The sequence below is a fragment of the Mustelus asterias genome, chromosome 7 (genome assembly GCF_964213995.1).
Source record: "Mustelus asterias chromosome 7, sMusAst1.hap1.1, whole genome shotgun sequence".
In the NCBI taxonomy this organism is placed as follows: Eukaryota; Metazoa; Chordata; class Chondrichthyes; order Carcharhiniformes; family Triakidae; genus Mustelus; species Mustelus asterias.
In genome coordinates, this window is record NC_135807.1 from 3400983 (window position 1) to 3424843 (window position 23861).

Consider the following 23861-nt stretch of genomic DNA (forward strand, 5'->3'; position numbering starts at 1 on the left):
ATCCCCCTTAGAATCTTATATTTAAATCAGATCACCTTTCGTTCATCTAAACAATGATACAAAGATAGGTGGAGGGGCAGGTAGTATTGAGGAGGTGGGGAGGCTGCAGAAAGATTTAGACAGTTTAGGAGAGTGGTCCAAGAAGTGGCTGATGAAATTCAACGTGGGCAAGTGCGAGGTCGTACACTTTGGAAAAAAGAATAGAGGCATGGACTATTTTCTAAACGGTGACAAAATTCATAATGCTAAAGTGCAAAGGGACTTGGGAGTCCTAGTCCAGGATTCTCTAAAGGTAAACTTGCAGGTTGAGTCCGTAATTAAGAAAGCAAATGTAATGTTGTCATTTATCTCAAGAGGCTTGGAATACAAAAGCAGGGATGTACTTCTGAGGCTTTATAAAGCACTGGTTAGGCCCCATTTGGAGTACTGTGAGCAATTTTGGGCCCCACACCTCAGGAAGGACATACTGGCACTGGAGCGGGTCCAGCGGAGATTCACACGGATGATCCCAGGAATGGTAGGCCTGACATACGATGAACGTCTGAGGATCGTGGGATTATATTCATTGGAGTTTAGGAGGTTGAGGGGAGATCTGATAGAAACTTACAAGATAATGAACGGCTTAGATAGGATGGACGTAGGGAAGTTGTTTCCATTAACAGGGGAGACTAGGACGCGGGGGCACAGCCTTAGAATAAAAGGGAGTCACTTTAGAACAGAGATGAGGAGAAATTTCTTCAGCCAGAGAGTGGTGGGTCTGTGGAATTCATTGCCACAGAGGGCTGTGGAGGCCGAGACGTTGAGCGTCTTCAAGACAGAAATTGATAAATTCTTGATTTCTCGAGGAATTAAGGGCTATGGGGAGAGAGCGGGTAAATGGAGTTGAAATCAACCATGATTGAATGGTGGAGTGGACTCGATGGGCCGAATGGCCTTACTTCCGCTCCTATGTCTTATGGTCTTATGGTCTTAAACGTCAAAGAGTATAATTCCAACCTGCTCAACCTTTTTCATTGGACAACCTCTTTATTCTAGGAGGGGGAGACAGTGGCATCATGGTATTGTTGCTGGACTGGTAATCTAGAGACCCAGAGTAATCCTCTGGGGACCCAGGTTCAAATCCCACCACGGCGAATGATGAAATTTGAAAGTCTAATAATGATCAGGAAACCATTGTCAATTGTCAGAAAAACCCACTGATGTCCTCTAGGGGTCTAGCCAATGTGACTATTCCAGATCCACAGCAATGTGGTTGACTCTTAAATGCCTTCAGGACAATAAATGGTCCAGCCAGCGAACTCTCATCCCGTGAATGAATAAAAATATCAACCTTGTCAACCTTCTCCTCCTTAAATAAGGATACCAAAACTGTAGAATTGTAGGTGAGTTTCCGTTTACAGCTGTAGACTTCCCGACTTTTATACTCCATTTCCCTTACAATAAAGGCTAACATTCCATTTGCTTCCTAATTACCTGCATGCTATCCTTTGTGATTCATGTATGAGGCGGCCCAATTCTGTACCGCAGCATTCTGCAGTTTCCAACCACATAATATTCAGTTTTTCTGTTCTCTTCAATGAAGTGCATTTTCCCACATTATACTCCCATCAGCCAATTTTGTGAATATATCCTTTTGCAGGCTGTTTGGCTGGAATTTTCCATCTTCTGGTCCTGCCGGCAGGAGTGGTGATTTCAATGGCTCATCGGCCACGCCGTGGGAGAACCCACCACGGGGTTGGGGGCTGGAAAATTCCAGCCTCTGTGTTCTCTTCCCAAGTTGCTTTTCTAACTACCTTTGTATCATCAGTAAATTTGATTACAATGCAGTCAGTCCCTTCATTGTAAGTAGTTGAGGTCCCAGTACTGATACCTACGGTGTTCCACTAGTTACAGTTTGCCAACTTGAAAATACATTCACCTGATTAAAACTCTTATAATTTTAAAGACCTCGGATTAATAAATCACTTTCAATAACAGATAGCAAAAAATACTCTGCTTAGAAATTGTAGGATTTTTGCAATAGAAATTCAATCTAAAACTGACACTTTTCGTAGAAAAATACCTATTGTATTTGTATTTGTATTTGCAGCAATACTTTTCACTATCCCAATACATGTGACAATAATAAATCAAATCAAATTTAATTAATTGATACCATGAAATAGTCAAACCAAAATATAGGTTGAACCTATCCATAGAGATCCCTTGTTGAATGATAAATTGTTGTGAATTATCCTTATCATTTATGACCCTCGAGTCCAACTACTAAGCTCTAGCATTAGGCTGGAAACTGAGTTTTATTGGGAGAATTCCACAACCACACGCTCTCAACAGGAAGTCATGATGTGGAGATGCCGGCATTGGACTGGGGTGGGCACAGTAAGAAGTCTCACAACACCAGGTTAAAGTCCAATGGGTTTATTTGGTAGCATGAGCTTTCAAAGCATTGCTCCTGATGAAGGGGCAGTGCTCCGAAAGCTCGTGCTACCAAATAAACCCTTTGGACTTTAACCGGGTGTTGTGAGACTTTTTACTGTCAACAGGAAATCACAGAGACAGCATGAGTCCCAACAGTAGGGCTATCACTATCTGGTCTGGCCTACATGTACCACAGCAATGTGGTTGACTCCATTAGATATGGGCAACGAATGCTGATCTTGCCAGTGAACACCCACATCCCATGAAAGAATGAAAAAAAAGACTTTGAAGAAGCTTGCCTTCCATGAACAGACAGCTGGAATAAACCAGGATTGGGCATCTGCTCATGAATGTAGTGTCCTCAGGCAAGTGAGAATTGGGAGTTCAGAAATAGGAGAGCAGGAGGAAGAGGAATTATGACTAAATGCACCACCTAACACACAGAGTAAGAACAAACAACAAACTCTGTTTATAGAGCCTGACAACTCTTCTATGGTGAAGGATTGAGAATAATTGGACAGCCTAACCAGCTGGAAGAGCCATGATGGGCTGAATGGATTCTTTTTGTGCTGTATCATTCTATGATTTTTGCAGACCAGTTTAAACTGGTTTGTGGCAATAGGAGAGTAAACTCATCTGGAACAGTGACTCACAGTATGATTCACTGGTGGATTAAGATTTATTATACAAGGTTGGGTTAGGACTGGTTGAGGTTAAAGCAAGAAATGCATAGAAAATACAACAAACACCAGAGTCTCTTGCAATGCCCTGAAGGCTATTAAGTGAGACTGTGGCACTTAACACGTTCAACTAAATGTTAGACGGAGGTTTCCTCAGAATATTGCTCAGTTTGTGTAGGATCACTATTAAGTTGCATTTCAATGAGAAGAAAATGAAAACTAAAGAAGACTTTATTGTGAATTTCCAGTCTTAACTCCTTGCAGTGTAATGTCTCAAGGCTCTTTGACTGAACTGTGAATTTAGACAAGAGCTATAAATAATTAGAGATGGCGAATATGATGAGATGTTTTGTCTAAAAGTCACACGCTTGAGAGTGACAACACTCCGGAACAAAATAAATAGGAACATAGGACTTAGGAGCAGGAGGCCATTTGGTCCTTCAAGCCTGCTCTGCCATTCAATAAAGTCATGGATGTAGTTTTAACTCTATTTTCCTGTCTTCTCCTCCACCTCCCCACCCCCCCACCCCCCCGCCCCCCCACACCCCCATATCCTTTGATTCACTTACCCATCAAATATCTATCTAACTCAGCTTTGAATGAATTTATCTAACTCAACCTTGAATAAATTTAAAGATTCAGCCTCCAATACTTTCTGGGGAAGAAACTGTGAGAGAGAAAAAAACTTCTCATTGCTATCTAAAAGGAAGACCTCATTCTTAAACCATGTTCCCTAGTTTTAGTCACCTCCACAAGAGAAAACATCCCCTAGGTATCCACCCTATCAAGTCCCCCAAGATCCTGTCTGTTCGAATAAGATCACCTCTCATTCTTCTCAACTCCAACGAAGTCAAGACTTTAAGTAAAAATAACTAGTGTTTTCATAAGGCGCAATCATAAAAATTTATTTGAATTTTTAATCCTGCTGTCACTGCCACACTTCTACCCGTCAACTGAAGCATGTCTGTTCTGCCCGAGGATAGCAACCAGGTCAGAGATGGGTGGGAACGTGTAGCAACTGTAATCGTACAAGGTGGAGTCTTTGTGTTGTAGCTGGAGTACTGAGATTTTGTTCCAATTATGTGGTTTTTTTTGGCAGTATGTTCATAGAAATGCAATTAAAGAAACACACTTTTTCTGTTTGTTTTTATATGTTATTTTATTTGACAAATTGTAATTCCATAGAATCTTACAGCACAGAGATGGCCATTCAGCCCAATGTGCCAATCCTGGCTCTTTCAAAGAGTTACCTAATTAGTCCCATTTCCCCTGTCAACTGATTCCTGGCCTGTAATTTATAAAGGTTTGGTATAATTTCATTGCTTTTGAATCTGTGCCTCTGTTTCAAAATCATGAGAAGTCTAAACAGAGCAAAGAGAGAGTAACTTCCTGTTGGTGAAAGAGTTGAGAAACAGCAGACATCGATTTGAGATGATTGGTAATAGAACCAGGTGGGACATGAAGAAAAACAATTTTACTCAGCAATTGGAATGTACTACCTAAGGGTATAGTGGAGGCAGATTCACTCGTGGCTTTGAAAAGAGAATTGGATAGTTGTCTGAAGACAAATAAATTGTAGGACTAGGGGGAGAAGGCAGGAGCATGGGACCAGCTGAGTGGCTCTTACAGACTGCAAGCAAGGATATGGCGAGTTAAATGGCCTCCTTCTGTGCTGCAATCATTCTGTAATTCTACTTATAAATCCAAGGATCCATATGCTTTTAAATGCCTCTTTGATTTGTCCAGTTATATTCAAAGGTTTGTGGACACAAATCTCCGGGTCTCTTGGTCCCTGCACTCCCGTTCAAATTGTATCATTTCGTTTATTTTGCCTCTCCTCATTTTTCCTCCTAAAATGTGTCACTTCACCCTTCTCTACATTAAGATGCATCTATCATGTGTATGTCCATTTCACCAATATGTCTAAGGCTTCTTAATATCTCCTCACTTTCCTCCTCACTTCCAAGTTTTTAGTCTCAAAATTACATAGCTTTTTTTAAGTGAGTGAATGGATACTATTTTAAATAATCTGCTGCTCTTTCCTCCAAAAGGATTGTAAACATAACACAGAAGGGGATCACTGTGAACGATGCAAGTCAGGTTTCTTTGGAAATGCTGCCCGAGGTACCTGCAGCCCCTGTCCTTGTCCATATTCACAACCCTCCAACAAGTAAGATTCACATGATTAAAACATTGAAATAGAACAGATGTCATTAACTGATCAGTTCAATTTTGCCTACCCAAGCTTGATTTATTGATAACCTGTAGTTGTTTTTCTTTACAGCTTTGCCACGCGATGTGGTGAGATTAATGGTGCTTTTCAGTGTTTGTGTAAACAGGGCTATACTGGATCAAGATGTGAGAGGTTAGTGTTTATATTTTGAACACAATGACAAGTTATGTTAGTGATGGAATTGACCTCCTGGGTGGGCCTCTGGTCCTACCGGAAAGGGCATCACGACAGGTCTCCATTGATGGGGATCATACGTGATCCTCACCAGTGAGGACTTTCACAGGCACGGCTGCTGAGGCAAGTGAGCCCGGGCGATTGCATCCTGCACTCACTTGTAGTATTTAAATCCACATTTAAATGGATTTGAATGTTATAATCAGCCTTGCACCTTTCCCGACTGCAAGGCTGATCTCACCGGATACCCGGGGCCGGTAAACCAGGCACAAGCCCAATTTTGCGTCTCTCTCGCTATCTTACCAGCTCGCCCTGCCCATCGACCGGTGGTATAAGACCATAAGACATAGGAGCGGAAGTAAGGCCATTCGGCCCATCGAGTCCACTCCACCATTCAATCATGGTTGATTTCAACTCCATTTACCCGCTCTCTCCCCATAGCCCTTAATTCCTCGAGAAATCAAGAATTTATCAATTTCTGTCTTGAAGACGCTCAACGTCTCGGCCTCCACAGCCCTCTGTGGCAATGAATTCCACAGACCCACCACTCTCTGGCTGAAGAAATTTCTCCTCATCTCTGTTCTAAAGTGACTCCCTTTTATTCTAAGGCTGTGCCCCCGCGTCCTAGTCTCCCCTGTTAATGGAAACAACTTCCCTACGTCCATCCTATCTAAGCCGTTCATTATCTTGTAAGTTTCTATCAGATCTCCCCTCAACCTCCTAAACTCCAATGAATATAATCCCACGATCCTCAGACGTTCATCGTATGTCAGGCCTACCATTCCTGGGATCATCCGTGTGAATCTCCGCTGGACCCGCTCCAGTGCCAGTATGTCCTTCCTGAGGTGTGGGGCCCAAAATTGCTCACAGTACTCCAAATGGGGCCTAACCAGTGCTTTATAAAGCCTCAGAAGTACATCCCTGCTTTTGTATTCCAAGCCTCTTGAGATAAATGACAACATTACATTTGCTTTCTTAATTACGGACTCAACCTGCAAGTTTACCTTTAGAGAATCCTGGACTAGGACTCCCAAGTATGGGAAGGTAAGGCCACCCTCTCAGAGTGAGGCAAATTTAACATAACTTACCCACTGGAGATTGATGCATTCTGGTACAACACTGGTTTTACATCCAGTTCAATGTCACTCCAAACGGAAATCAGTATTGGGTAGAGAGTAAAATCAATACACCACCCAATCCCAAGGTCTCCTGCAAGGTGAATTTGATTAAATTAACTGCAATGTCTCAGATTAATAAGCATTCATCAAAGTTATCAAATTAAAATGCTAGGCAGAATTTTACAATCTCTCCTGCTGGCAGTCCCACCAAAGTTAACGGGCTTTGGAAAAGCCAAGAACAGTCAGGCATTTTCCAGCCTCGCCCCCATCATGTCAGGGGCCTGAAATTCCAGCCGTTGTGGAGGGAATGTGGAGCATCTTCCTCCACAGATGCTGCCTGATCTGCTGAGTGGTTTTCTTTTTGGCTTCTTCTGATTACGGGAGTTATTATTAAAGTTTTTATTAATTAATTCTGCAGGTGTGCGCCAGGTTATTTCGGAAACCCTCTGAAGATAGGAAGCGAATGTCGGCCTTGTCAGTGTGGTCATTCAGATTCTACAAGTTGTGACCCACTGACTGGTCGATGCAACAACTGCCAAGGTAACAGTGTCAGACCACGTGGCAGCGAAAATCTCAATCCCATTATTCTGTGATGTTGCAATCGCTGAACAGAATATTTTAAAAACAAAACTCAATCCTGATAAACAAGTACTCATTAGATGTAAAAACACAAAAACGGAAAATGCTGGAAAGTCTCAGCAGATCCAACAACATCTGTGGAGAGAGAATAGAGCCAACGTTTCGAGCCTGGATGACCCTTCATAAGAGATGAGATTTTTTAGCATTTTCTGTTTTTGTTTCAGATTCCAGCATCCGCAGTATTTTGCTTTTTTACTCATTAGATGTGTTGTATATTCAGCAGAATGCTCCACAAAGATATTTTCACTGACAAACCACGCCACTTGTATCCTGAGAACTATGTTTCTTTCTCAGTACAAAGAATTCATCAGTGTACAAAAACAACATGTATTTGTATAGCAACTTTAAGATAATGAAATGTTCTAAGGCACTTCACAGGTGCGATTATCAGTCCAAATGTGACACCTAGCCACATGAGTTAATAGGACCAGGTGATCAGAAGCTTGGCTAAGGAGATGGTTTCAAAGGGCAGCTTATAGGAAGACAGAGAATAGTGGAACAGAGAGGTTTAGGAATGGAATTCTAGAGCATAAGGCTGAGGCAACTAAGGCATGTCCACCAACAGTGGAGCAATTAAAATTGTGTATATGCAAGAGGCCAGAATTGGAGGAGAACAGAGATGATAAAGAGTTGTAGTTTTAAAAAAAGGAGTTTGAACACGAGAATGACATGGGTGAACACGGTGGCACAGTGGTTAGCACTGCTGCCCCACAGCGCCAGGGACCCGGGTTCAATTCCAGCCTCAGGTCACTGTCTGTGCGGAGTTTGCACATTCTCTCCCTGTCTGCGTGGGTTTCCTTCGGGTGCTCTGCTTTCCTCCCACAGTCGAAAGATGTGCAGGTTAGATGGATTGGCCATGCTAAATTGCCACTTAATGTCAGGGGACTAGCAGGGTAAACATGTGGGCTTACAGGGATAGGGCTTGGGTGAGATTGTGGTCGGTGCAGGCTAGATGGGCCATATGGCCTCCTCCTGCACTGTAGGATTCTATGATTCTATGACTATTTGAAACTTGAGGCATTAGCGGTCAGTGTAGGTCAAAGAGCACAGAAAATATTGAGCCTAACAGTGCTTGTGAACTTCTCATTTATGTGCACTAAACACTGCATGGTTGTTGGCAGAATGACTATTGGGAGTTTTCTCTTTTGCTGGGTTTTATTATACTTTCTTAGTGCTGAAACAAACCACAAGGATACATTTGGTGATGATTTTTTTTGGCAGTGATTATGTGAGGATGCTGGTTAAATTGGTTTTGTTTTTATTTGCAATACAGCTTGTTATAGAAACGGATTCAAAAATCATTTATGATTTAAAAATATATTTAGCTGGTGCTGGATTTTGCTGGGAAATTAATGGCTTGTTAACAATTCACAGTATTATTAACATGTAAATCACCAGCAAATTCATGGAACACAATGTGAGTTATGAAACTCTAGCAATTTATATGACTGCTGTTGTTTTGCACAAACAGCATCTCCCACTTTGCCTTCCCATTATTTCATTTGACTCTTAATTCACCCGATTTCCTTCTCCATTTTATCTCCGTTTCTTTCTCAATCTATAAATCTCACTTCTTGAGGAGACGGTCATTCACTAAAGGTTCCAGAGGCCCTGGATCTTCATTATGCAATAACAACTTGCACTTCAAATAAATTACATCACAAAGTGAAGGCTGTGGGAAAAGGTCTAACTAACGGTGTGCATGGTGTAATGCCCACTCCATCAAACATCTGGTCCTCGCAATGTTTCAATTCAAAAAACAACATCTTTTTAAGTTTTGAACTTTATTTGTCGGTTAAGGAATTTGTTTGTTTTTTTTCAATCAGACTGTACAAATGAAGAGCCCAAGGACACCAGTTCTGATGAAAAGTGCGACAGTAAGTGAAAAATTCCACACACCTGTTCTGTGGTACTTTTGTCTTTGAGAAAGAAAAAGAGACTTCCTCAATTGAGGTTGGAGTTGCCAACTGCACGAATAACAGCAAATCTGGAGTTTACTGTGCCTGAAAAGGCGGGGGATGCAGATTCAATAGTAACTCAAAGGGGAATTTAAACCCAGGGGAGTGGGATTGATTCAATTGTTCTTTCAAAGAGCTGACACAGACATGATGGGCTGAATGATCTCTCCCTGTGCTGTATGATTCCATGATTCTGTGTACATTATATCACAGGGTGCAAAAGGGATGAGGGGCTATCGTTACGAGGAGAGACATGAACACTTACCTCATTAAATCAAAGGAGGTTAAGAGAAAATCTCATTTAGTTATTCAAAATTACACAGGGATTCGTTGAGGTTAAGAGGTAGTGAGTCCAATCATCAACAAAGGGAGAAGGTTATATTTTATATATATCCATTCAGCTGATGAAGGGGCAGCGCTCCGAAAGCTTGTGCTACCAAATAAACCTGTTACATTTTATATATGGAATGCTCAGAAACTAGTTGGAGCAGAGTGAATTGGATAAACAAAAGACAAAGGAAGACTCATATTTCTGTCCACGTTGCATGCTCTCTCTCCCAGCGCTCCTCTACAGGCAAAAAAGGAATATGTGAATTGTAGCCTGTATTATAAAATAGGCAATGTGACAATCAATTTGCCAGCAAGATACAGATACAACATAATAACGTCCAGTAATCTCTTTTAATGATATTGGTTGTGGGAGAAATATAGGTCAGGAGAGTGGGGGCTGTAATTTAATGTCTCATCTGAAAGACAGCACTTCCAATGATGCAGCACTCCCCAAGTACTGACCCTCTGATAGCACAGCACTGCCCAAGTACTGCCCCTCTGATAGTGCAGCACCTCCCAAGTACTGCCTATCTGATTGTGCTGCACTCCCCAAGCACAAATATGGCGGCACGGTAGCACAGTGGTTAGCACTGCTGCTTCACAGCTCCAGGGTCCCGGGTTCGATTCCCGGCTCGGGTCACTGTCTGTGTGGAGTTTGCACATTCTCCTCGTGTCTGCGTGGGTTTCCTCCGGGTGCTCCGGTTTCCTCCCACAGTCCAAAGATGTGCGGGTTAGGTTGATTGGCCAGGTTAAAAATTGCCCCTTAGAGTCCTGGGATGTGTAGGTTAGAGGGATTAGCGGGTAAATATGTGGGGGTAGGGCCTGGGTGGGATTGTGGTCGGTGCAGACTCGATGGGCCGAATGGCCTCCTTCTGCACTGTAGGGTTTCTATGATTAACCCCTCCAAGTGTGCAGCACTCTCCAAGTGCTATCCCTCTCATAATGCAGCACTCCCCAAATACTACCCCTCTGATAATGCATGAACTCTCCAAATACTGCCTCTCCAACAGTGCAGCACTGCCCAAGTACTGTTCCTCTGATAGTGCAGCACTCTCCAAATACTTCCCCTCTGACAGTGCAGCACTGCCCAAGTACTATCTCTCTCATAATCCAGCACTCCCCAAATACTACCTCTCTGACAGGGCAGCACTGCCCAAGTACTGCCCTCCGATAGTGCAACACTCTCCAAATACTGCCCCTCTGATAGTGCAGCATTCCCCAAATATTACCCCTCCGACAGTGCAGCTGCCCAAGTACTAACCCTCTGACAGTGCAGCACTCTCCAAATACTGCCCCTCCGATAGTGCAGCACTCTCCAAATACTGCCCCTCTGATAGTGCAGCATTCCCCAAATATTACCCCTCCGACAGTGCAGCTGCCCAAGTACTAACCCTCTGACAGTGCAGCACTCTCCAAATACTGCCCCTCTGATAGTGCAGCACTCTCCAAATACTGCCCCTCTGATAGTGCAGCACTCTCCAAATACTGCCCCTCTGATAGTGCAGCACTCTCCAAATACTGCCCCTCTGACAGTGCAGCACTCTCCAAATACTGCCCCTCTGATAGTGCAGCACTCTCCAAATACTGCCCCTCTGACAGTGCAGCACTGCCCAAGTCGTGCCTTCTCAGCGTAGTGCCCCTTTAAGAATGCAGTACGCTCTCAGTACCACGCTGGGAGTGTTTGCGTAGACTTTTTGCTATTTGAAAACCTAAGTTTAACCTTGCATAGAAAAGGAATGGAGTGAATTATATAATTCTTTCTAAAGGCCAGCATTGGCACAATAGAAAAAATGGCCTCCCCGTCTCCTGCAAAATGTTTGAATCCTCTTCTGCAAAAGGCTACATGATTTGTCAAGGATCATATGCAATTAAAATCTATTTCCTACCCCTGCCATACATATATCCATTAGTGATCAACACCTTTTAAAATAAACAAGTCATTATCAGCTTTAAATAAAAGGCAGAATGTACCATTCACATGCATTACTTAAACACAGGTCTGCCAATATTGCCAGCATTAATTTCTAGGTTATGATAGCTTCAATAGGTGGCCATACCTAAATGTGGGAGTATTTGTATCGCAAGCACACTTTCATCTTCTCTGATATTTTAAAGTTTCTCATTATGCCCTGATTTTCACTCACTCTTCAGGAGCGCAAAGTTGAGACATTTCCCAGTTCCGCAAGCCCCACCTGGGAAAAAGTTTGGATTTTCATTCCAGCATGCCAGGGTTTCTAGGAAGTCAGGCTGTGCAACCTGGAACAAGTGCACAGGATGATGGAGGTGGGTGCTGTAGTAGGCCTGCTTCAGTGTGCTGGCACTGGGTTAGAGGCGCTGTGGTAGGCCTGCTTCAGTGTGCTGGCACTGGGTTAGAGGCGCTGTGGTAGGCCTGCTTCAGTGTGCTGGCACTGTGGTAGAGCTTTGAAAAAAAACATAAAACAGCCTCCCAATCCCACTGACTCTCTGCTCTGTCCATAAATAAAGAACATAAGAACTAGGAGCAGGAGTAGGCCATCTGGCCCCTCGAGTCTGCTCTGCCATTCAATAAGATCATGGCTGATCTTTTTGTGGACTCAGCTCCACTTACCCGCCCGCTCACCATCGCCCTTAATTCCTTTACTGTTCAAAAATTTATCTATCCTTGCCTTAAAAACAGTCAATGAGGTAGCCGCAACTGCTTCACTGGGCAGGGAATTCCACAGATTCACAACCCTTTGTGTGAAGAAGTTCCTCCTCAACTCAGTCCTAAATCTGCTCCCCCTTATTTTGAGGCCATGCCCCCTATTTCTAGTTTCACCTGCCAGTGGAAACAACTTCCCTGCTTCTATCTTATCTATTCCCTTCATAATCTTATATGCTTCTATAAGATCTCCCCTCAGTTTTCTGAATTCCAATGAGTATAGCCCCAGTCTACTCAGTCTCTCCTCATAAGCCAACCCTCTCAACTCCGGAATCAACCTAGTGAATCTCCTCTGCACCCCCTCCAGTGCCAGTATATTCTTTCTCAAGTAAGGAGATCAAAACTGTACACAGTACTCCAGGTGTGGCCTCACCAGCACCTTTTACAGCTGCAACATAACCTTACTGTTTTTAAACTTCATCCCTCTAGCAATGAAGGACAAAATTCCATTTGCCGCCTTAATTACCTGCTGCACCTGCAAACCAACTCCTTGTGATTCTTGCACAAGGACACCCAGGTCCATGAGGCACCTCTCACACCAAAATCACACATGAGACAGCTGTTGGTTTCTATGGGCAGCTGCCTCTGCAAAATGTGCACGCGTGAACCCCAATACGTTTCTGTAAAAATCGTAGGTGACGTGTTCAGGGGTGGCACATCTGGATCCGAGCCTCTTTTGCCATTTTCAGAACAACAGAGAGGCTCTGTGTCATTGCAAAATTCCAGGTCTATGTGAACAGCTTCCTTATTGTTAAATCTGTGACCAGCGATGTCAAATCCAATCATTCTTTAATTTTCCAGCATGCGACAGTTGTGTTGAAACTCTGTTACTTGACCTGAACAAAATGGATTCCGATCTTCAAAAGATCAAACTCCAGCTTCAGAACGCGAACACGAGCGTAGCTGCACAACATCGAATGGACAACCTGGACAAGGCCATCAAACACACTGAGGTAAATCCATTCAAACCTTGACAAAGTCTCATCAGTTCGATGACCATCTCAAAATCTAGATTGGCCCCCAAGCAAAGCTTGATACAGTTTTCTTGCTGGAACCAATGTTCTAAAAATTTAAACAAGATGTTAATATAAGATTGAAATTTTTAATGAATGAAATAAGACACTGAAGGTGGGTGTGATTTTGGCATATGTATGTGGCTGTGTGTGTGTGTTTTGGCATGTAGTGTGTTTGTATATATATGTGGCTATGTGTGTTTATGGATGTAGTGTGTATATATGTGTGGGTGTGTGTATGGACATGTATGCTGGAATTTTACTGCTTCAACTGCCCGATGCTCGTAAGATTCCATCCGAGGCCGACGGAGAATGCCGTTCTCCGAGCCTCTGCCGGTAAAATTCCGGTGTGAATATGTATGTGGGTGTAGGTTTGTGTGTGTGTTTGGACATGAAATGTGTGTATGTATGGTGTATGTTTGGGCATGTAATGTTTGTATGGGTGTGGGTATATGTGTGTTTGGACATGTATGTGTGTTTGGACATATAGGGCCTAATTTTACCATTGCGTCGCGCCCGTTTTCGGGCGCGGAAACGTGGTAAAGTTGGGCGTGAGGCAATTAACGCAATCCGTGCCTGCGTCCGCGCAGATGCCCACTTTACCAAGGCCTGAAAATGGCCGCGATCCGATTCGTGCCCAAAACAGGCGCAACGGTGATTTAGGTGCATTTGCATGCATTTAGATTGAATTAATGGGCTGCCCGCCCAACTTTACCAGCATTTCCCCCTTTACCATCGCGTTCGCCCGTCCAGATTTGGCGCGAAACAGACACGCTCCAGCTTCTGAAGAGGTAAGTTCAGAGCTTCCAACAGCTCTCTGATGCAGATCGGTGGTGGGGGGTGGAGGGCAGTGGGGGTGGAGGGAGGCGGGGCAGATCATTCTCTGGTGGGGGGGAGGGAGGAGGAGGCGGGTCAGATGTATCTCTGGTGGGGAGGGGAGGGGGGGGGCGGAGGAGGGAGGCCAGGTCACTCTTTTGGTGGGGGGTGGGGAGGGAGGCGGGACGCCAGGTCACTCTCTGGTGGGTGGGGGAGGGGGAGACCAGATTGTTGTCTGGTAGGTGGGGGGTGGGGGAGGAGGGAGGCCTGATCGTTGTCTGGTGGGGGGAGGGGGAGGAGGGAGATCTGATCATTCTCTGGGCGGGTGGGGTGGGAGAGGCGGGTCAGATGTATCTCTGGTGGAAGGGGGGGGGGCGGGTATGGGGAGGGAGGCCAGATCGCTCTCAGGTGGGGATGGGGGGGAGGCAGTGGGGACAGCTTTCACTCTGCGGGCAATCGGTGGGGGCGAAGGGGGCAGAGGGTCGCGATCGGTCTGGGTAGCGGGGGAGGTGGATGGATAAGGGGGACAGTTATGTTGTGGGGTTGGGGTGATGTCTGTGTGGGCCATCGCTCCTGCTTTTCGCTCCTGGGCCACTTTATCCGCTTTTTGCGGCCCGGGAGTGATGTGACAGCAGCACGTTTTTCAATTTTTTTTCTAACTGCGCATGCGCAGTTCAGAGCTCCGATCATTTTGGGCGCAATAAGCCCCGCCCACAGCGTGATTCAGACTCGTGATTTTGTTTTCAGGCTAAGTGCCAATGGGGGCGCCTGAAAGCAGATTTCCAAGTCGGATCTGAATTGGGCCCAGATTCAGCACTTAGAATGAAAATGGTAAAATCGGGCCCATAATGTGAATATGTCTGCATGCTTGGAGATGTGTGTGTGCATGTAAGTACAAGGTATGAAAGTAAATTGGAAATCGGTTACACTCAAATGTCAAGATTTAAGTTAGAAAATACGGATCATTTATTATAAATGAATCAATTTCTTTTTAGCGTAGGATTGCTTGGTAGTTTTAAAATAATTTGCGCTTTGCTTATGCAAACAAAGTAAAGAAAGTACATTTCAGTTAAATATTAAATGGTATAAATGGCTCTCGATTTTAGAATCAGTTGAAGAAGTATCGAGCCACAGTGGACCATCAGGTCAGAACGACTGATAATTTGGAAGATGATAACATGAACCTCATTCAAGATATTAATGCACTCGAGGAAAAGGCAAGTATTATTTGTACCAGTTTGAAACATTTAGCATAGATCAAAACCTCTGAGTGGCTACAGAAAGGATGTTGCGGATGAGGGAGTTACCTGGAAAAATTCAGAAGCTAGGGTTGTTCTTCTTCAAGCAAAGAGGCTTAAGGAGAGATTAAATGGAGGTGTTGGAAATTAAGAAGTTTGATGGAGGAAGTAAAAACCAGAGGGAGATGAGGAGAATCTTTTTATACAGAATGTTGTCATGAGCTGGAAAGCACTATCCGAAAGGGAATCAAATTCAACAGTAACTGTCAAAAGGGAATTGGATTAATACTTGAAAAGGATAATATGTGGGGAAAAGGCATAAACCGCAATATGCACTTTCACAAAGCAGGCCCAGGCTTGATGTTTTGTACCATTCTATTAGAAATTATCCCTTTAACTGTCTGTGTAAATTTAAGATGTACTAAAATCTGAAAATGTTTATTTTAAGGCGGAAAAGAATTCCCGGAGTACTCAGCTATTGCTCACTTCAATCAATGACACGCATCAACGTGCACAAAACATGCTGACAAATGTAGAAGATATGATGCTGAAGATCTTAGGTGAGGTGATGTTTTACAACAAATGGATAGCTCAGTGCGGATATGTGTTTTTGTAATGCTGAATGAAAATGGCCTTTAGAGAGAAATACTAAAGCACCTTTCACAATCTAAGGACAGCCATAAGCACTTTACAGCCAATTAAAGTATAGTCACTGTTGTAATGTTGGAAGCACAGCAGCCAATTTCATAGATTCCTCACAGTGCAGAAGGAGGCCATTTGGCCCATCGAGTTTACACTGACTCTCTGACAGAGTGTCTTACCCAGGCCCATTCCCCCACACTATCCTCGTAATCTCACATATTTACCATGGGTAATCCATCTAATCTACAAATTTTAGGGCACTAAGGGGCAATTTAGCATGGCCAATCCATCTAAGCCGCACATCTTTGGACTATGGGAGAAAACCGGAGCAACCGGAGGAAACCCACACTGACACGGGGAGAACGTGCAGAGTCCACACAGAGAGACAGCCATGACCAGAATTGAAGTTGTGTCCCTGGCACTGTGAGGCAGCAGTGCTAACCACTGCATGCAGCAAACCAATTTACACACGTAAAAATCCAGCAGTGTGATATAAACATTTTTTTGTGATGTAAAATAAAAGCAAAATACTGCTGGAATCTGAAACAAAAAGCAGAAAATGCTGAAAAATCTCAGCAAATCTGACAGCACCTATGGGGAGTGGATAGAGCCAACGTTTTGAGTCTAGGTGACCCTTCGGACTAGATTCGAAACATTGGCTCTATTCTCTCTCCACAGTTGCTGTCAGACCTGCTGAGATTTTCCAGCATTTTCTGATTTTGTTTTTGTGATGTAGATAACTGATGCCTTAGGATACTAGAGAGAGCTGCCAGCTTTTTCTCAAAATAGCCTTGTGCAGATGTGGGTCCATGTGCAGATGTGGGTCCATGTGCAGATGTGGGTCCATGTGCAGATGTGGGTCCATGTGCAGATGTGGGTCCATGTGCAGATGTGGGTCCATGTGCAGATGTGGGTCCATGTGCAGATGTGGGTCCATGTGCAGATGTGGGTCCATGTGCAAATGTGGGCTCAGCTTAAGAAAGATTATACCTTTGACACTGCAGGACTATCCCTCAGCCCTCAGTACTGCCTGGGAGTGTGAGCCCAAATCTTGTGTTCGGGTTTCTGCAGGTGGGCTTGAACCTTTGCACATAGAGCAGAGGGTTGATTCTGCCCACTGTGTCACAGATAACACAAGGCATTTCAAATAGGAAATATCAGATTTCATGTTAAAATATCATTGACTAGTTTTCCTCCTGGTATCCTGTATAAAATTGAGCTGGATAAGAGTGGAAATGGTGAAAAAATGAACTGCTGAGTCATGCCTTGCATCATAATCCACATTAACTTTAATTTCCATTCACCCATCCTGCTGGACAATGGCTTCCACTTCCAGAAACTTCCTGATGGAAGGTCGTTCTCAGCAACAGGGCTAACAACCCCAACATCCACAAACGAAGGCTTCCTCTCATTCCCACTCTGTTAGCATGTCTTCTGTTTCTGCCAAAACCTACCAAACTACCAAGCTTCTGGATTCTTCTATCTTTTAAAGTCCCTTGCAGTGCTTCCAGATCTCCCTGTGACTCTAGTAGACTCGTCCTTGGCAGCAGAATTCCCCCAGGAATTGCCTGGTTAATGGGAAAATAGTCTGGTGTTGCAGCAAGTTTGAAATGAAAATCCTGCCCTGTAAGTGCACAAGAACTAAGAAATATGTTTCAAATATGCTAATTGACAAAATTAATAAATACAAATATTCAGGTATTTTAGAATTATTTATGGCACAGAAGGAGGCCATTCACCCATCGAGTTTGTGCTGGCTGTCTGTGGAGCAACCTAGACAGTCTATATTTCAATATCCAAGTCACTTTTATAGATCAAAAATTTCAGTTGGAAATCCACCCTATTATTGCAGAATGCACCAATAGCAATCTTTATATTTATACACTACTTCAAATAGTAAAATATCCAGAGGTCCTTCACACGAGTGCTAATACACAGCAACTTGACACTGAGCTTCTTAAGGAAATATTAGAACAGATGTCCAAAGACTTGCTCAAAGAAGGAGACATTTTAAAGAGGAAAAGGGGTTTGAGAGGCAGAGCAGATTAGTGAAAGAAGTCCAGAGATTAGAGCTGAGGCAGCTGAAAGTGTGGCCACCAAAGACTGAAATCAGGGATGGAGAAGAGGACAGATTTTGAGGAACCGATCATTTTCAGCATTACAGCTAGACCAGAAGACCAGAAGGGGTAGGAGCAGAATTAGGCCATTCGGCTCATCAAGCCTGCTCCGCCACTCAAGCATGGCTGATATGATTCTCATCCCCATTCTTATGCCTTCTCCCCGTAATCCTTGATTCCCTTATAGATCAAGAACCTATCTATCTCTGTCTTAAAGACACTCAATGACCCGGCCTCCACAGACCTCTGTAGCGATGAGTTCCACAGATTCACCACCCTCTGGCTGAAGAAATTCCTCCTCATCTTAGTTTTAAAGGCGCGTCCCTTCAATCTGAGGTTGTGCCCTTGAGTTCTAGTCTCTCCCACCAGTGGAAACATCCTCTCCACGTCCACTCTATCCAGGCCGCTCAGTATTCTGTAAGTTTCAATAAGATTCCCCCGCATCCTTTTAAACTTCATCGAGTACAGACCCAGACTCCTCAACCAGGGGATTCAGAATTGCTGAGTTTAGATCCAGACTCTTCACGGTACGGTAGCACAGTGGTTAGCACTGCTGCTTCACAGCTCCAGGGACCTGAGTTCGATTCCCGGCTTGGGTCACTGTCTGTGTTGAGTTTGCACATTCTCCTCATGTCTGCGTGGGTTTCCTCTGGGTGCTCCGGTTTCCTCACACAATCCAAAGATGTGCGGGTTAGGTTGATTGGCCATGCTAAAAATTGCACTTAGTGTCCTGAGATGCATAGGTTAGAGGGATTAGTTGGGTAAATATGTAGGGATATGGGAGTAGGGCCTGGGTGGGATTGTGGTCGGTGCAGACTCGATGGGCAGAATGGCCTCTTTCAGTACTGTAGGGTTTCTATGATTTTCTATGATATGACAAATCCTTCATTCCTGGGATCATTCTTGTGAACCTCCTCTGGACCCCTTCCAAGGCCATCCTTCCTTAGGTATGGGGCCCAAAACTGCTCTCAGTACTCCAAATGTGTTTGACCAGAGCCTTATACAGCCTCAGCAGTACATCCCTGCTCTTGTATTCTCGCCCTCCGAGGTTACTGTGTCCTACGTTAGAATAACAAAATATCCAACTAGAAAAGGCTTTGTTCCTCCAATTGCATCTTACCTTCCAGATATATTAAAAACACTGAATACACTTGATTCATCATCTGGCACTGCACCCAAGTTAGATGAGGTGGAACGGATGCTCAATGAAATGAGAAAACGCAACTTTGATGAGGAGAGAAGAGTGGCTGACAGGGAGAAGCAAGAGTCAAAGATCTGTAAGTGTTGCAGCTTTCTCTTTTCCTTTACAGAAATTTTTTTAAAAATGTTTTTGGTACATTTGTTCAGAGCTGCAAATCCAGCAGTTTGATTCAGAATTGCTGAAGCTCAATAAAGATGGAATGTGAAACTTGCTGCCACAGGGAATGGTAAAGGTGAATAACATACATGTCTTTATGGGGAAACTGCGTGACAGGACTTTCAATCTGTGCAGGCATTGGTCAGATCTTCACTTCAATTTTCAGAACAGCAACTAATCATAGTCTTATCATCAGTACTTTTCTTTCTATTTTTGTGCACATTATAGTTAGTGCGACAGGATGATAAATGCAATTGAAATTCAGTTTGAGTTCCTGGCTTAGAATGTAACTTACAAAAGTAATAAGTCACTAATAAATGCAATAAAGAATTGAGGTCAAATTTCTTTATCCAGAGAGTGGTGAGAATGTGCAGGAATAGGGAGTGGCTGAGGTTAATAGCATTGATGCATCTAAAGGGAAACTAGACAAACACATGAGGGAGAAAGGAACAGAAGGAAATGTTTACAGGATAGGAGGAAGCTCATGAGGAGCATAAATATAGAACAGTTGCAGTCCATGTGGTGTAGGTAAACTCACTGTCTGGAAAGGAGTCCCAGGATTTTGACTTAGTGACAATGAAGGAACAGCGATATATTTCCAAGTCAGGATGATGTGTGGCTTGGAGGTGAACTTTCAGGAGGTGGTGTTCCCATTCATCTGCTGCCCTTGTCCTTCGGGGGGGGTGGTGAGGTGGGGGGTAATGGTTGCAGGTTGAAAGGTCAGAGGAGCCTTGATGAGTTGCTGCAGTGCATCCTGATGGTACACATGCTGCCGTTGTGCTTCAGTGGTGGAGGGAGTGGATGTTGAAGCTGGTGGATGATGTGAAAATCAAGTGGGTTTCTCCATCTTCCTGTTGCGCTCCTTAAGTGTTGTTGGGGCTGCAATCATCCAGGCAAGTGGAGAGTATCCCATTATACTCCTGATTGTGCCTCGTAGACTGTGGACAGGCTTCCACATCAGGCTTTGAGGAGCCAGGGGGTAAATTTCCCTCTGCAGAATTCCTAGCCTCTGACCTGCTCTTTTAGCTACAGTTATGTCCAGTCCAGTTCATTTCTGGCTTTAGAGGGATTAGCGGGTAAAATATATGGGGATAGGGCCTGGGTGGGATTGTGGTTGGTGCAGACTCGATGGGCCGAATGGCCTCTTTCTGTACTGTAGGGTTTCTATGATTTCTATGATTCTATGTCCTCCATCATGCTTCTTGAAGTTGATGACTATCTCCTTCGTTTTGCTGACATTGAACTCTTGTTCTATATTCATAGGTACAATCTGTGTGTTTTTTTAACAAACAGATTATATGCTATACTGTAATTCTCTTGTTTCTTATTCATTATATTTCAGTGTTTGACCGTGTTAATAGGCTAGTGAAAAATATTGACGAAAACAAGGAACTCGCAAGTAATATAAAGGATGCACTAAATTTGTATCAGGCTAAGTTAGTGGATCTTCAAGAAGCAATGACTGAAGCAGCTAATCTAACTGGAAAGGCTGAGGACCTCAACAGAATCAACTCCATTTCACTGGAAGCTATTAAGGTGATTGTTGTTGAATATCAATTCCATAATATAACTGTTGAGTTTTCTTTCTTATAAGGCCAATGTTCTTATCACTCCATGGGTTAGATTTGGTGAACATTGTTCAATTATGAAGGTTTTAAAAGTTTTTTTAAAGTTTATTTATTAGTGTTACAAGTAGACTTACATTAACACTGCAATGAAGTTACTGTGAAAATCTCCTAGTCGCCACACTCCGGTGCCTATTCGGGTACACTGAGGGAGAATTTAGCACGGCCAATACACCTAACCTGCGCGTCTTTCAGACTGTGGGAGGAAACCGGAGCACCTGGAGGAAACCCACACAGACACGGGGAGAACGTGCAAACTCCGCACGGACAGTGACCCAAGCCGGGAATCGACCCCAGGACCCTGGCATTGTGAGGCAGCAGTGTTAACCACTGTGCCACCCAAGGTTTGAAGGAATTGTGATGGATTTTGATTCAGAAAATAAGAAGACACTGTTTTCAATAGTAGGAGGCAGTAGCCAAAAGACACAAACTTTAGATAATTGGCAAAAGAACCAGAAGGAAGAAGCCAAAAGGCAATTTTTTTACAGTGAGTTGTGATCTGGAAGGTGCTGCCTGAAAGGGTGGTGGAAGCAGGTTCACTATTAACTCTCAAAGAGAAATGGGAAAGAAAAAATGTTGCAGGACTATAGGGAAAGGGAAAAGGGAGAACAACAAATTGGGTAGGTCTTCCAAGAAAGCACGATAGGCTGAATGGCCTCACTGAGAGCTGTTTGATTGTCATGTAACTATGTATTAGCACAGAAGATCTGGCAGAATGATTTGAAAGCTGAAATTGATAGATTTTTGTTAACCTAATGTATTAAGTGAAATGTGGCTGAGATGGGCATATGGAGTTAGGTCACAGATCAGCCATGGTCTCTTTAAGGGATTTGAAGGGTTAAGTGACCCCCTCCTGTTTTTCTGTTTATTGTTCAAATTGGAAGTGTAAATTGTTAGTGAAAAGATTTTGTTTCATCTGAGGCAAATAATTTAAAGCAGCTTTATTCAATACACACCAGTGACATCTCTTGGCAGAGAAATGGTACTGAGCATCAACTATATCCTTATTTCTTTTTATACAGTCGAATATTTGAAGTCGCTTGTATAAGTACCATTGTTAAATACCAAAATTAGCTGATTTCTATGATAGACTGGATAGGCTTGGATTGTTTTCTTTAGAGCAGAGAAGGCTTGGGGGGACATGATTGAGGCGTATAAGATTATATGGGGTTTGAACAGGGTAAATAGGAAGCAGCTGTTCCCCTTGGTTGAGGGGTCAATTTAAGGGGGCATAGTTTTACAGTGAGGGGAAGGAGATTTAGATGGGATTTGAGAAAACATTTTTTCACTCTGAGGGTGATGGGAATCTGGAATGCGCTGCCTGGGAAGGTAGTGGAGGCCTGAAACCTTACAACCGTTAAAAAATATTTGGATGAGCACTTTAAATATCATAACATTCAAGGATATGGGACAAGTGCAGGAAAATGGGATTAGCGTGCCTTTAGTGGTAGTTATGACCACATATAGAACGTTGGTTCGGCCACATTTGGAATACTGCGTCCAGTTCTGGTCGCCACACTACCAGAGGGACATGGAGGCTTTGGAGAGAGTGCAGAGGAGGTTTACCAGGATGTTGCCTGGTATTGGACGGTATTAGCTATGAGGAGAGATTGAGTAAACTAGGGTTGTTCTCCCTGGAAAGACGGAGGTTGAGGGGCGACCTAATAGAAGTTTATAAAATTATGAAGGGCATGGGTAGGGTGAACAGTTGGAAGCTTTTTCCCAGGTCAGAAATGACAAACACAAGGGGTCACAAGTTCAAGGTAAGGGGGGCAAGGTTCAATACAGATATACGGGGGATATGTTTTACACAGAGGGTGGTGGGAGCCTGGAATGCACTCCCAAGCAAGGTGGTTGAGGCAGACACGCTAGGATCATTTAAGACTTATCTAGATAGCCACATGAACAGACTGGGAATAGAGGGATACAAACGGATGGTCTAGTTAGGAACACATGATCGGTGCAGGCTTGGAGGGCTGAAGGGCCTGTTCCTGTGCTGTATTGTTCTTTGCTCTTTGCTCTTTGTTCTTTTGTTATTGTTGGTGCAAACCTGATGGGCCGAAGGGCCTTTTGTGCACTATGTGACTCTATGAATGCACTCTGGGCGGTTTTACCATATTAGAGATGTTATATAAATGCAAGATGTTATTTCTTAATCCTCCATTCTCTGCTCTTTCAAGACTTCAGCTCATGTAAAACTCAGTGAATCGATATCTTAACCCTTTCTAAATCCCACTAACTTCCGTTTCTTACCTTCACATCTCAACAACAACTTATATTTAAATAATGCCTTCAATATAGTAAACATCCCAAGACTGTTTACAAGTATATTGTAAAACAAAGTGTGACACTGGGCCACATAAGGAGGTATTAGGTTAGATAACTAAAAGCTTAATCAAAGAGGTAGGTTTTAAGGAGCATCTTAAAGGAGGAAAGTGAGACGGAGATGTTTTAGGAAGGAATTCCAGAGCTTAGGCCTTGGGCAACTGTGGGTTGGCCATCAGTGGTGGAATGATTAAAATTTGGGAGTAGAGGGAGCACAGATATCTTTACGGGTTGTAGGGCTGGAAGAGATGATGGAGATTGGCAATTGTACTTTTGTTTCAGCTGCCTTGACCCTCTGCTCTGGAATTTCATCCCAAAGCCCCTCCCCCTTCCCACCTGTTCTTTCTTTAAGACCTTCTTTAAAACCCATCTCACACGCACCCCATGGGCTATTATTATTCCTTCAATTATTTTTTTTACATTGCCTCTGTGAAATATCTTACATTAAAGGCACCACATGTAGACATGTGTTGTTTGATAATGGTTTTATATGTCCAA

At 43.5% G+C, this 23861-nt stretch overlaps 1 protein-coding gene across 1 annotated transcript in view; it reads left to right on the top strand.

The window, feature by feature from the left end:
- The window catches only part of lama3 (laminin, alpha 3), a 458111-nt gene that overhangs the window by 364645 nt on the left and 69605 nt on the right, over positions 1–23861 (top strand). Inside the window, exons 42-50 of the mRNA XM_078215598.1 lie at positions 5150–5268; positions 5383–5463; positions 7042–7163; positions 9089–9139; positions 13032–13183; positions 15166–15276; positions 15746–15857; positions 19184–19333; positions 20756–20949. Of these exons, the coding sequence (XP_078071724.1) occupies positions 5150–5268; positions 5383–5463; positions 7042–7163; positions 9089–9139; positions 13032–13183; positions 15166–15276; positions 15746–15857; positions 19184–19333; positions 20756–20949 (1092 nt within the window). The remainder of the gene's footprint in view (positions 1–5149; positions 5269–5382; positions 5464–7041; positions 7164–9088; positions 9140–13031; positions 13184–15165; positions 15277–15745; positions 15858–19183; positions 19334–20755; positions 20950–23861) is intronic.